The sequence below is a fragment of the Urocampus carinirostris genome, chromosome 15 (genome assembly GCF_059441175.1).
Source record: "Urocampus carinirostris isolate Australia breed hairy pipefish chromosome 15, RoL_Ucar_1.0, whole genome shotgun sequence".
NCBI classification, from domain to species: Eukaryota; Metazoa; Chordata; class Actinopteri; order Syngnathiformes; family Syngnathidae; genus Urocampus; species Urocampus carinirostris.
The window spans coordinates 31563720-31578572 of NC_142363.1; the positions used below are offsets into that span (position 1 = coordinate 31563720).

Sequence of the window (14853 nt, forward strand, 5' to 3'; positions counted from 1 at the left end):
TTCTGTGCGGAGTTTGTATGTTCTCCCCGTGCTTGCGTGGGTTTCCTCCGGGCACTCCGGTTTCCTCCCACATTCCAAAAATATGCATGTCAGGTGAATTGGCCGGTCCAAATTGTCCCTAGGTGTGAATGAGCGAATGAGTTGTCTGTCCCTGTGTGCCCTGCGATTGGCTGGCAACCAGTTCAGGGTGTCCCCTGCCCACTGCCCGATGATTGCTGGGATGGGCTCCAGCCCCCCGCGACCCTACTGAGGATAAGCGGTACGGCTAATGAGATGAGATGAGATGAGATAAAAAGGGGGAAAAAATAGCAAAAAACACACACAAACATTTTTGGACCATGGCCAACCCAAATGCCCAAACAAGTTAGGCACCTCGGCACCTAAGTCGGTCATGCTTTTGTCCCTTCGGATGAAACGGGACACAAGAAAGCAGCCATGTCACTTGGGTCAGGGTGACACAACACACTCTCTTGTTCAACAGCAGGGCCCGACAGCTTTCACTGGTTTACCCCTGCCGCATCATGCGAATTCCCTGCCCATCCCTTAGAACACGTCCAAACATCCCACTATCCTTTCACAACACCTCTCCACTCAATCCTATCACCAACAAGAGCTGTTGCTTGCACTAGATTTAGACCTCTTTCCTGCAGTGCACTCATAATCCATCCACGTCAATCGCGGCCTTCCTCTTGGTCTCCTTCCATTTACTTCTCCTTCCAGTGACTTATAGGGTCAGTCACTGATAGCCAATAGCTAAATTGATTCGAAATTTTATTCATGAGTATAAGAAAAAAATGAAAAATATTGCCTTATATTATGGTCCTATAATGCATATATATATATATATATATATATATATATATAAAAAATAATAATAATAATAATAATAATTTCCTTGTATTGTCATTCTGTGTAACAATGTACACAGAACGAAATGTCGATTGCACCTGACCCGTTGTAGCGAGCCGATGCAGCCAACAGAGGGCGCCGCCGACCACTTTTTAAGTCTTAGGAATGACTCGGCCGGGGCGCGAACCACCGACCTCCCAGTCTCAAAGCGGGCGCCTTACCATATATACATATATATATATATATATATATATTGTTGCTACTTTTGCATTCACAGAATGTTTTAATAAAAAGACAGAAAAGTTCAGTATAAGTCGTAGTGTTGCTACCAGCCCCATTTAAGGATTCGGTACTCTATACCAATTATAGGATTTATAAATTACCATAAATAAAATACAATAAGGAAATAGTATATTTGAATTGAACATTAATTCTTGCATTTTTCTCAAAAACACCGGGGGTTTCTGATCCGTAAACATATCTCATAGCAACATCCCCCCCCTTGTTTTTTTTTTAAATTTCCTATATTTTTTAATAAATAAAAGTAATTCTTTCAAAAAAATCCAACATTTTTGTTTGGGGGAATTTTATGAAATAGAAGTATTGGTAACCGGCGTCAATGACAAATAGTTGTGTATCTTATTATGAAATTTTGTTGTTGAGTTATTGTTTTTTTTCTGTTTCTATTTTGATGTTCGAAGTTTTTATTCATTCATTCATTCAATTTCCCCACTTCCAGGTATGCACCTTCAGCGGCCTGCCCGACGACCGAGACTACAAGCGTCTGGAACGAGAGCTTACCCGCCTCCTGCTGGAGGTAGACCGCGTTGACACGGAGGGCAAAGCGGAGTTGCAGGTGGCACGCAATCGGGCGGCGCAAGAGGTAGAGGGCCTGCTGCGCTACCTGGAAGAAAACGCCCGCCACCCGTCCCGCCTGGCGGTGGAGCAGCTGAGCGAGGAAGCCCGGCGGCTGGTAGACCAACGCGTCGTGGCGCCGCAACGGCAGGGAGGCGCCGCCGACGTGGACGACGAACTGGTGGAGGCTTTGCAGCAGTTGGTGCTGCGCCTCACCCAGGTCAAGACGGAGGGACGGGTGCCGCTGCGCAAGGCCCGCTACAGGGCCCTCACCCGACTCTGTGCCGTCCAGGATATTCTGGAAGGACGCACGCCGCAGCAGACACTCTCGCTGCCGCTTTCGGGGGAAACGCACGCCGCCGTCCACTGCATCAACCAGGTAAAAGGAACCAAATGCCATGGCATGAAAAAGAATGTTTAGACTATACAATAGACTAGGGATTCGGAACGTATAGCTCTCGAGACAGATATGGCTCTTTTCATGAGTACCGTATTTTCCGCACTATAGGGCGCACCGGGTTATAGGGCTCACCCCCCAAAAATAGTTTTTGGTCCTATTTTTGACATACATAAGACGCACTGGATTATAAGGCGCTACAATGGGAACGTCGACAAAACAGTCAGATAGTTCAGTCCAACTTATTACCCCCTTAACATTCCCAAAGCTTGCAAAGACGTGTCGAGAACACGTGCGGATGCGGTGTCCGTACGACGTCACTCAAATGCGTCGTTTCAAATATCATTCGGAAGGTTAAAGTCTTGGGATTCAAGAAATGCCAACCATTCCTTAGTTCTATTTTCTTTTTCGCTCGCAACTTTACTGTGCATATGACAATAAACACTTGGAATTGAGTTGAATTCACTCAACTCATCACAGCAACATCAAGATCGTTCCAAAACAAGATACCGGGAAAATATAAAGCCGCATAGCTCACCTAAGTTCTCACGTTCAAAAATGATACGCAACCGTGGTTTTCTTACAACCGTGAGTGAAGTAAATCCAACATGTTTCTTTACGGCGTACTTTAGCAAGCTTGCTATTCACAGTAATCTTTTTCGGCCAATTGCAGGGTTTCTTTTGGCCCTCTAGCCTATCCGAGGCTCAGAATAACTTCAGCCAATAGCGATCGATTCAAATGATGATTGACACATTGGTTAGCCAATGAAACGCCGGTTTATAAATCCCAGCATACACCGCGGACTACTCCACGTTTGGGGGAAAATCGAGTCAGCAGCTGTTGCGTAAGTTGCGAGACCTTGCGACTTAATATTGAGCCATATATAAGGCGCATGGTCAGCTTTTGAAAAAAATTAAAACTTTTAGGTGCGCCTTATAGTGCGGAAAATACGGTACATCTGGCTCATAGATAAAAGATAGACACGTTAATCTTTGCTGCATCATTCTAAATTTGTTATTTGCAAAGCCAAAGCAACACAGTGCATGATCGGTTGATATGAAATGACAATAACATTCAAAATCATTGTAATATGCTGAAAGCTTCTGCAATACCGGAGTCCTGGTCCGAATGGAAAAATAGATAGATAGATAGATAGCTAGATGGATACTTTATTCATCCGCGTAGGGAAATTCACACTTCCAGCAGTATCCCTTTGTTGTTTATTAACAGATTAACAGGATAGCCTCGGGTGCTGTGTTGTAGTTTAGCCACAGCGGAGTAGATGACGTCACACGCTAGGCCAAAAGTTCGACGTCCCTGCAGCAAATGAAAATCTTGGTGCCCAGGGTTACACCACCTCGTGTTCACTTAAATAGCGAGTCCACCTCCTCTCCGCTTCCCGCAGTCTTTTGTGTCTCTGTCTGCGCTAACAGCGCTGAAGACGGGTAACTCCACGATAGCGTCCGGGATGCTAGACGTGAGCCACGTTTCCGTAAAACACAGCAAAGTGCACTCCCTGTACGCCCTGATATTTTTCACCAGCACAGCCAGTTCGTCGGTCTTTGGTAGAAGAGTTCACATTTACCATGATTACGGCCGGTACCGAAGGCTTATATCGCCGCTAGCCTCTTAGCCTTCACCTTAGCTCCGGCTCTGCAGCCATGATAGGGCCCCCTCATCACACCGACACGAGTATTCTTCAGGGCAAAGAGTTGATTCCTCGAATATAAGCATTTTTGTGTGTTAGAAACCCATAATGATAGGACAGAAAGTAATCCAAAATGTAGTAGTCAAACGGGACGAATAATACCGAAGATAAAAGCAGACAATTAATACAATAAATCACAAAAAGAGCTAAATAACACGGAATGACACCATTTCATGAAACAAATGCACAGAGACAATAACAATAACTTGCTTAAAATTGCTAGATACACTACGGCGTTAGCATCCATGAGTACTTCTGCAAACAATGAATGCATTGCATGTGACGTTTCACGTCCTCTTCTGGTTGTGGTGAACATGGGAGAAGGCATATAAGTCGCAGGAGATCGCATAGAAGTCACAATGAGTTGGAAATGTGATTTTACCCAAAAATGTTGTAAGTCTTGAATCAGCCAAAGCTGGAACCTGTGACCTTCCCTAAGACCACCGAACTGGTCTATGTCTGCCGCTCTGCATAAGAGATAGGGTGCGCTGCACAATTTTAATTTTTTTCTGCCCTACGCAGGTGATGGCAAAAGTGAGCGTGGCACGCAGCCAGCTGGTGGCGCTGTTGATGGGCCTGAGCGGTCGCGACAGTTGCGCTCACCTTTCTCGTCTTCTGATGGAGATGCAAGTGGAACTGGACGCTTTGGACGTTTCGGGAAACGCCGCCGTCAGGAACTACCGCAAGCAAGTTGTGGAGGAGATCAACGGACTCCTCAAACATCTGGACCTGGAGGGAGAGGGGGAGGACACCCGCAGGTAAATTGAGGACTACTTCATAGTTGGGTATCGTATCCCGATGCAAAGCTGCAGTATCGACGCCCCCCCCCCCCCCCCCCCACCCCCACCCTTTTTTTTTTCAAAGATATCCAAATAGAAATAGAAAGACAGAAGGAGAGAAAAGAAAGCGCGAAGGGTAGGAAGAGAGAAAGAGAAAAGAGAGAAAAGGAAAAAAGGAAGTTAGAGCAAAAGAAGTTAAAAATACACAGAGCGAGAAAGAGACAAAGAGTTACAAAGGAAGAGAAAAAGAGAGACACAGAGAGTGAAAGAGACAGAGAGTGGGAGAAAAGGGGTGGAAGAGAGAGAGACAGAGAGAGAGTGAGAGAGAGAGGCAGAGAGAGAGAAATAAATACAAGTACAGTGTATTTGTGAGAGGCACCGTCCACTGACCACTCCAAGCAGCCGAATCCAATCTTTTATCAGCCTGGCAAGTAGGCGATGCTCGACATTTTGTTTGGTTTTATATAATATAGGTTTTCATAACAACTTAATCGTCAAAGTCAACTTGATTTTTCAATATCTTCAGATGTACTTCACATACAAGTAATTCAAATTTGTTTCACACTCTCCCTTGCAGACGTTGATGACAAAGTGCAGGTGCACAGATAGTCCTAACCTAAAATAATACTAAATAAAAGTGCAGGTGACCTTTCGGCTAATACAGAAATAATACAACTGACAGTAAAGTGTTTCAAGCAGCAGCAGTAGTAGCAATAATATAAATCACAGGTGTCAAACGGGCGGCCCGCGGGCCAGATTAGGGATTGAATCCGGCCCGCGAGACAACGCTCAGAGAAGCGCAAGAGAAAAACAAGCTGCGGGTTGAAATAGGTCAACTTGATGTTGCCAAAGCCAGGTGCCTCTCACAAAGACACTGTACTTGTATTTATCCCTCTCTCTCTCTCTCTTTCTCTCTCTCCTGTTTCTGTCTGTCTGTCTCTCTCTCTCTCTCTCTCTTAACCTATTTTGCTCTAACTTCCTTTTTTTTCCTTTTCTCTCTTTTCTCTTTCTCTCTTTATACCCTTCGCACTTTCTTTTCTCTCCTTTCTCTTTCTCTCCTCACACCCTTCGCACTCTCTTTTCTCTTTTTCTGTCTTTCTATTTCTTTTTGGATTTCTGTCTTCCTCTCCCTTTCTTTTCCCCCTTTCTCACGACTTTTTATCTTTTGTTTCTCACACTCTCTCCCTCTCTTTTTCTTTCTTTGTCCCACCCTCTCTTCTTTTCTCTCCCTCTCTTTTTCTTTCTTTATCCCACCCTCTCTTCTTTTCCCTCCCTCTTTCTCTTATTTCTTTCTCTCTCTTTTTCTTTCTTTTTAATCTACTACTCCGGCCCCCGAGAGAATGTTAGTTCTATCGTGTGGCCCCCCGAGTTAAAATGAGTTTGACACCCCTGATATAAATAGATAAAGGTAAAATATAAAAAATAAAATGGGTGAAATGATAACACAATCAGCAAGTGTGTGCTAGTGGACATGCAGCTGTGAGTGTTCATTTCTTCTTACCTGATGTAAAGAGAGTTCAGTAGTCTCACTGTCTAGTCACTAGTGGATGAAGCTGTTAGTGAGCCTAGTAGTGCGGGAGCGGAGGCTTCTGTATCTCTTTCCAGAGGACAGGAGGCTTAATAGGCAGTCTGCAGGGTGGGTTGCATCGTTGGCAATAAAGATGGCTGTTCGGGTGAGGCTGGTGGTGTAGATGTCTTGCAGGGAGGGGAGTGATACCCCAATCATTGATAGTTGGATATAAAGGCAAAAAATGTATCATTTTTTCCGGGTATTCAAAGGTAATATTTTCTTCCCTTTCAGGTACGACCTAGCCCAGAACGACTCGATCCGGGAAATCGAGGCGGTCCGCGGACACGTCCGGCACCTGCGCGAGGGCGTCCTTTACCACTGCGTCCGCCCCAAGGCGGAACTTCAGAGCCTGCTGACCCACCTGGACCAGGTGGACACGGCCAAGAACCCTTGCATCCGAGAAGCCAGGCGCCGCGCCGTGGTGGAGGTGCAGGCTTTGGTGACCTTCCTGGACCTGCGGGAGGCGCTAGCGTGCCGACGGCCGGGCCCCGACGAGCACCCGGCCCACCGGGACGTGTGGGCGGTCCTGGCCAGCCTTTCGGATCTGCAGGCCCAGGCTTTGAGTTTCGACGGCAAGCGGGCAGACAAGAGCTACGTGGTTCTGGAGGAGTTGCTGACCAAGCAGCTTCTGGCGCTGGACGCCGTGGACCCGCACGGGGACGAAGGCGCCAAAGCCGCACGGAAGCAAGCCGTCAAGTTCGCGCAGAACATACTCAACTACTTGGACATGAAGACGGACGAGTGGGAGTACTGAGAGGAGGCTCCGGACTACGTTTCCCATGATGCACAGGGCCTTGTTCAGCTGCAGGTCACACGCCCGTCACAAAACACGTGATTTTTGGTTGTTTAGAAGTAACGTACGCGTTTGAGTATTTGTCCGATTGAATATTCCTTTGTGTACAGGACTGCGAGTGTGGATGGATGTACACTATAAAGGTAGTTGTATTGCCCAAATGGGACATCAATTACCCAGCTTGGTCAATACTTGGGTCAAGTTAACCCAATTTCCTGGATTGTTTTGCGTACAAGAGACACTAACAAACAGGGTTGGGTAGGGTTACTTTAACTGGATTACTTTCAATTAGAAAGAAACTAAATGTGAAAAAAATGATGACTCACAACACGTGGTAAGCTTTCTCTCCTGGCTTTGATCTCTTTGATCTCCGGCAAAACGAACATAAAATGCGACAGAAACCAAATGAAAATCAATCCAAACAGCTTGCCAACATCATTTTTGCCGTTCCATGTATTCCGTTACTCCCCAAGCCTGCACAAAATTTAGTCATTTTATTCATATTTCATTTCTTTTGTCTTTTATGAGCATATTTGGTATTGGAGTAATCCAAAAGTAATTGAAAGTAATCCAGTTAAAGTAACCCTACCCAACCCTGCTAACAAATGACTTAAAAGTAAATGAAATAACCGAAATTTTGACAAATTGATACCTAAATAGTCAACTATCCAGTGTCAAATTAACACTCGTTGATGAGGTCTACTCATTTTATTGGACAAAAACCCAAAATGAAGTCATCCTAAAATTCTCCTAAATGTTGTCTTTTAAAAAAAAGTAAAAGGCAAATATTGTGTTCGTTAATTTGTTCAAATTATGAACTCAAAACAGGTCGTTTGGTAAAACGAAACCCAATGACTGTATCATTTTGTTAAATCAACCACCAAAATTGGGTCCTCCTCTTTATTTAAACAATATTAAACTCGATTTCAGTTATTTTTTAGTCCCTTCAAATAAAAAAAGGAATTTTAATAAACAAGACCCTAAAATTTGATCCCGATAAAACAAGCTCCCCCAAATCCCATTTTAAACATTCGCTTTAAAAAAATAAATAATGCAAAGTTTATGCCCATTAAAATTGGGTTCATTTGTTAAATCGTGAACAAATATATCATTTTGATGAAAACCCACAAAACCGGATCATTTTGTTTGACCAACCCTCAAAATGTAGTCTTCCTGTTGGTTCAGACAATCATTGACCCAATTTGGGTTGTTTTTTAACCCAATTTTGGGCAGGTTAGGACTGATGGGTCAATTTGACCCAAATTCTTGGATTGTTTTGCATTTACAAGGTCACCCCCCCAAAAAATGACCCAATTTTTTTAATCATCCCTCAAAAACTAGGCCAGACCGAAACAATTAGGTTCCACAAATCCCTAAAAAGCGGGATCAAACAGACCCCCAAAATTGGGTCATCCTGTCGGTTATGTTCATCTCTGATGTACAACATGACCTGAAAACAAAATAGCTCGCCCTGTGGGTTTGGTCCATCTTCAACACAATTTGGGTTATTTTTAACCCAGAATGTTCAGATTAAGGATCGACCAATATGGGTTTTTCAGGGTTGATACTGATACTGGGAGGCCGATAACCGATATTTGGCGCAGATACTTATTGTCTGTAAAACCCAAAAATGGGCAAAAGAAGTTTTTAACAACGCCCCCCAAAAAAACGACACTGCAGAGTCGGGAAAGCTCCAATCGGAAGGCACGGGGTGGGTAGCGAGAGAGGTAGAGAGAGGCTCTGCTGCATCGGAGCCTGAATAACTCGGTTTCAAGTAACCGGCCCGTTGAATATATAAAAATGCAGATTTCGATATAAAATTCCCAAATATCGGTGCCGATACTCGGCCCGCCCGGTTAGCGATCGACTTCTAGTTCAGAGTGTATGTGTCTTTGAAGGTGTTTTGGAGCTTGGCTTCTCTTTGATGGTCCCCACTTGAGGAAGTGCCCTTGTGAACCACGTTCAAAAGACTCACTGAATTTCCTACTCCGGCCATCGTAGAAATCGTCCCGTCGATTGTGGTTTTTCACTGGAAATCTACAGAATGTTTTCGGCTCCAAACAGGAAGTGGAGCGACGTCGACTTCCTGTCCTATAAACGTCAAGAAACAAGAAGGAACCTTCAAGACTCTTCTTCGTGCCTTTGGGTTCACGCTTCTCCATCCATCGTGCGTGTACTATAGCAACTGATCACACTCGAAAAATTGTTGGGTCGAAAATAACCCAATTTGGGTTAACTTATCCAATTTAGTTTTTTTTTATGGGAACTCTTGGGTTGTTAAAGCCCCAGTGTGTAATATTTGACCACGAGATAGCACTGTGTTGTCTGGAGCACAGCGTGGCGGCAGGATGCCAGACAAACATGGCGGCAACTTAAGTGTGGATTCCACTGTGTAAAGCACAGGTGTCAAACAGGCGGCCCGCGGGCCGGATCAGGCCCGTCAATGGTTTGAATCCGGCCCGCAAGACAACAGTGAGAGAAGCGCCAGAGGAAAATGAGCTGTAGTTTTAAATATTTCCACCGGATGTCACCAAAGCCAGTGAACACTTGCAAAACAATTGTGGTCGTATTTCTCCATTTCTCTCTGACTCACTTCTTTTGGATTTATTTCTCCCTCTTTTTCTTTCTCCGGTTCACTCTCTCTTTTTCTCTTTTCTCTATTTCTCTCTCACTCTCAAACTCTTTCTTTTTCTGTGTCTTGCTCTTTTTCTATTTTCTCTCTCTAATTTACGCTTTAATTCTCTTTCTTTTTCACCCTCTTTCTTTCCCTTTTTCGACCTCTCTTTCTCTCACCTCACTCTTTTTCTTTCTGTCGTTTCACTTCTCTTTTTATCTTTCTCTTACTTTCTTTTTCTCTCTATATTCATTTAACTCTTCTCCATTCATATCTCTATTCTGCTCTCTCTTTTTCTCTCACTGTTACTTTGTCTCCTTTGTTCTCCCTATCTGTTTATTGCTCTCTCTTTCCCTCCCTCTCTTTCTGTCTTTTTCTCCCTCTCTCTTTCTCTTAAACATACTAGTCTGGCCCCCGTGAGATTTTTTTATAGCATTTGTGGCCCCCAGCTAAACCGAGTTTGACACCCCGGAATAAAAATTTCGAACTATGATTTATTTGAATTGTTTTAATTAACATTGGTAAAATTTATCATGTATTTTTGCACAGTATTCAAATCAATGTTTTTTTATTACTAAATGAAAGGTTTTTTTGTACCACTAGGAGGCACCAAATACACACTGTCCTTTTAATATCTGCCACAAGAACAGACATGCCTTTGATCAAGGGCTCATTTAAAAGTAATCGAATGTTGCCCTCTTTTGGCCATAATCTATAATGAGTTGGCCGAAAAGGTTCATTTTTTAATAATAGGTTAACAATTGTGCTTTTATTTTGAAAAAATAAAAAACGTTTCCCTTAAGTTGCCCTCCAAAATAAAATCGATTTGTATCAAAGAATCCAAAAACTGAGACATTTTAGTTAATTAAAAGTTATGGTTGTATTGAAATGAAATACACAAAAAGGGTTTTCCTTGAGGGTGGGGTGCGGCATTTGAAAACAAGGCTGCAATAATGACTTCAAGCCAGAAGATGGTGGCAGAGTAACACATGAATTGCTTAGATCTCCTCGAATCATCTCTTTTTCATCTTTTGGGGGGGTTTGTTCCACCCCGAACAGCTCTGTAAACGTACGATAATAGTAGAAAGAAGCATTGGAAAATAAAGCATGCGGGCTCTTTGAACTCAGTCAGCCATTGTTAACACACTTAATAGAGAAAATATTTGACTTTCGACTTTTTAAACACCTCAAATGACGCACGCCACCTGTAGGATTCCCTCCCAAAATCCAACTGATTTATGTAAAAAAAAAAAAAACTGTCTTATTTTATGAATGTTGTTCTATTTAATGCCTAGGAAACAACAAAATACAAAGTAGTTTTGTACAAAAACGAATCCAAGTCCTAAATCATTCTATTTAAGACCCCATTTTGGATTCTCTTTGACTCTCTTAAGTTGCTTTCCAAAATCAAATGGATTTGTGTAAACCACAGGTGTCAAACAGGCGGTCCGCGGGCCAGATCAGGCCCGCTAAGGGTTTGAATCCGGCCTGCGAGACAACACTCAGAGAAGCGCAAGAGAAAAACAAGCTGCAGGTTGAAATAGGTCAACTTGATGTTGCCAAAGCCACGTGCCTCTCACAAAGACATAGTACTTGTATTTATTTCTCTCCCTCTCTCTCTCTCTTTCTTTTCCATTTCTTTTCTCCCACTCTGTCTCTTTCACTCTCTGTGTCTCTCTTTTTCTCTTCCTTTGCTGCTCTTTGTCTCTTTCTCTGTGTCTTTTAACCTCTTTTGCTCTAACTTCCTTTTTTCCTTTTCTCTTCCTCTCTTCCTACCCTTCGCGCTTTCTTTTTTCTTTTCTCTCCTTCTGTCTTTCTATTTCTCTTTAGATTTCTTTCTTCCGCTCCCTTTCTTTCTACCTCTCTCACAACTTCTTTCTTTATCTCTTTTGTTTCTCACGCTCTCTCCCTCTCTCTTTCTTTCTTTGTCTTGCCCTCTCTTCTTTTCCCTCCCTCTTTCTTTCTTTCTTTGTCCCGCCCTCTCTCCTTTTCCCTCCCTCTTTCTCTTATTTCTTTATCTCTTTTTCTTTCTCTTTAATCTACTAGTCCGGCCCCCGACAGAATGTCTGTCTCTATCGTGTGGTCCCCCAGAGTTAGAATGAGTTTGACACCCCTGGTGTAAACCAACAAAAACTAGCTCATTTTATCCATAAAACCACAAATCATTTTGTACCAAAATTCATCCGATACGATGAAATGGAGTCATAAATCACTATTTTGGGTTATTTTTGACCCAAACACTGTTCGGGCAAAAACCTTTTGTCTTTTTCATTTATGTAAAACAAATCCCAAATAACCATTTTGTCTACTACAAAAACTCATAAGAACGGCTCATTTTCAGCAAAAAATTCGGATTAAACGGATCAAAGTCATAAATCAGTCCCTTTTAAACCCCGTTTTTGATTATTTTTGACCCAACTGCTGTAAAGAGTGCATCTATGACTGTTTGTGTGTATACCATTTTACTAGAAGTCAGACTTTTTATGTAGTTTTACGATCAAATGTGTGTCTACATAGCGTGTACCATAATATGTGTATACTGTGTGTACACTAGGATTGACCGATGTGAGTTTTCCAGCTCCCGTACCGATTATTAGTATCAAAAGAAGGCCGGTAACCGATATTTGTGGCCGATATTTGTGTAATCATTCGCTTAAACCCAAAACTTACAGTGCAGGACATAAAATTAGGCTTAGCAACTTGTATAGGAGTAAATAAAAACTTTAAAAGCTCCCTGCAACTATTAACAATAGATAACACATGACTTAAATTAACTTTCAACAAAAAGTGCATCAAAAATTCAACAGATTTAGGAACTCGTGTTATGGTAACAGCTAATCACTCCGCCTTTCACTTTAGTGTGCTTTTCATGTTCTCTCAATCACAAACACACGCTTGATTGGCCAACCGTCTCATCTCATCAGCTGCACCGCTTATCCTCAGTAGGGTCGCGGGGGTGCTGGAGCCCATCCCAGCAATCATCGGGCAGTGGGCAGGGGACACCCTGGACTGGTTGCCAGCCAATCGCAGGGCACACGGGGACAAGCAACTCACTCGCTCAGTCACACCTATGGACAATTTGGACCGGCCAATTCACCTGAAATGCATGTTTTTGGAACGTGGGAGGAAACCGGAGTGCCCGGAGGAAACCCACGCAAGCACGGGGAGAACATACAAACTCCGCACAGTAAGGCCGGGAGCTGGATTTGACCCCACTCAGGAGGTTCCCACAGCCTCAGAACTGTGCCGCACCCGCGCTAACCACTGCGCTGCCGTGCTCCCCCATTGGCCAACCAATGTTATGATAAAAGCTAATCTATCAGTCTCCACCTGAACGTACTTCTCTAAAGCAAATCAACTACACTACTTACGCTATCCCTCAATCACACTCATACTTTTGAAAATCTCAATATTGATTCTTGATTCACAGGCATGCCGGGACTCGGGAGTTAGCAGTTACTCTACTCTAATGGTATTGTTCCTGCTTCCGTGGCTCCGCCCCTGTGTCGCTTATCCAATCAGAATGCGCAAGGTGGGTAGCTTCCGGGCCTAGATAACCCAGTTTGGACTATATTAAATCGTCCTGTGGGATGAATGAAAAAGGTTGATACCGGTGCCGATAATCCACACGCCCGATAATCGGTCGACTTCTAGTGTATACTATGTATTGTGACCAGTTTTGTGTACTGCGTGCGTACCACAAGAGCAAACTTGTGTACAACATGACTGAAAATGCGCACCGTGTGGCTGGACTAGTGCCTGTATTATCTCACTTTACTATATTCCCCCCCAGGATACAACATTCATCGGTTTCGAAGTTGCAGTCACAAATTGCTAACCTATGCTAATTAGCTCCAAATCCTCGGTACACTACCCAGAAAAAGCATTAAAATAACAAAATGTGGTGAAATATATGCAATCATGATTAAATAACATCAAATATACATGCAAAGGGAAAAAAAGGACTTTATTTTCAGAGTGGAGTGATTTGAGCTGGTCCGGTGGAGTAACGGGTGGATCGAAGGAAGAGACAGGTGAGTTAAAAATGAAAGGGTTTTTCAAATAAGGCGGTGTTGTTGTATCCTTGGGATCTACTGTATTTTGTGTGTTTTACCACAAACTCGGATTTGTGTCATTCATTTCTGTACCGTCCCACTAGATGTGTAAACAACATGTATCTCATATACGACAGGATTTGGCGCACAAGAGAGTTGCACTAACGAGTTTTTCCATGGATATTTCTACTGCACAAACAATCGAGCTTTAAACGGGGCGATACACAAAATGGACGCCGTAAAATATCACCAAAATATCCTTTTTTTTGTAAATGTCTTCCAAATCAGAAACAAAATGGCCGCCACACTACATTTAAGTCCGCTGCTTTTATGCTAACAGGAACGTGCGACTTTTTGATAAAACAAACTTTGTGTTGGACTTTGCTGCTAAAATAAACTTGTTGCGTTGTCCTGCTTTCGCTTTTCCATGTCATTTTTCGTTTCAGGTGGACTGTAAACGTTTTCAGATTAGTGACGCGTCAGCATTTTAGATTTTAGGCCGGGGATCTCGAATTTGCGGCTCGGGGAACGATTGCGGCCCTCGAGATGATATTTTGAGGGTCCACCCCTAATATGAAAGAGAAAGAAAAACAGTACAAGGGAAAAGAGATAAGATAAAAATGAAACAAGACATGGGAAAAAGAAAAGCAGAAAAGGGAAAGGAGAAAAAAATGGTGCATAATAAAAAAATAGAAATAAAGGAAAAAAGAAAGAATAAGGGGAACAAGGAAAAAAGACAACGGAGAAGAGGAAATAAACACATAAAAATAAAGAAAACGATAAAAAAGAAAAGAGAATACATAAAAAGTATAAAGAATCAATTAAAAGTAAAGGAAAAGAAGAAAATGCAAAACAATTGAAACAAAAGAAAAAAGGCAAAACGGAAATAAGAAAAAAGGGAAACGAGAAAGAGAAAGGGAAAGAATAAAGGAAATTAAAAAAAAACGAAAAAAGGAAAGGCAAATGAAAGTAAGAAACTAGAAAGGAAGAAAAAAGAGAAACAAGAAAGAGAAAGGGAGAGAATAAAGGAAATTTAAAAAAAACGAAAAAAGGAAAGGCAAATGAAAGTAAGAAACTAGAAAGGAAGGAAAAAATACTTTCTGGGTATTTTGGGGTACCCGTAGCAGCAAAATGGTGGACTAATCAAAATAAACACCAAAAAATTCAACAGGCAAGTATTTTTTTTAAATAAATGACTTTTTTTTTTACTCCTAGAGGGCAGTAAATAACAC

At 42.6% G+C, this 14853-nt stretch overlaps 1 protein-coding gene across 7 annotated transcripts in view; it reads left to right on the forward strand.

The window, feature by feature from the left end:
* The window catches only part of bag5 (BAG cochaperone 5), a 39201-nt gene extending 29142 nt beyond the window's left edge, over positions 1-10059 (forward strand). For all 7 annotated transcript variants that reach the window (XM_088354049.1, XM_088354045.1, XM_088354050.1 and 4 more), the window contains 3 exons: positions 1589-2083; positions 4333-4568; positions 6391-10059. In XM_088354049.1, the coding sequence (XP_088210175.1) occupies positions 1589-2083; positions 4333-4568; positions 6391-6913 (1254 nt within the window). In that variant the 3' untranslated portion in view covers positions 6914-10059. The remainder of the gene's footprint in view (positions 1-1588; positions 2084-4332; positions 4569-6390) is intronic.
* Positions 10060-14853: the final 4794 nt, after the last annotated feature.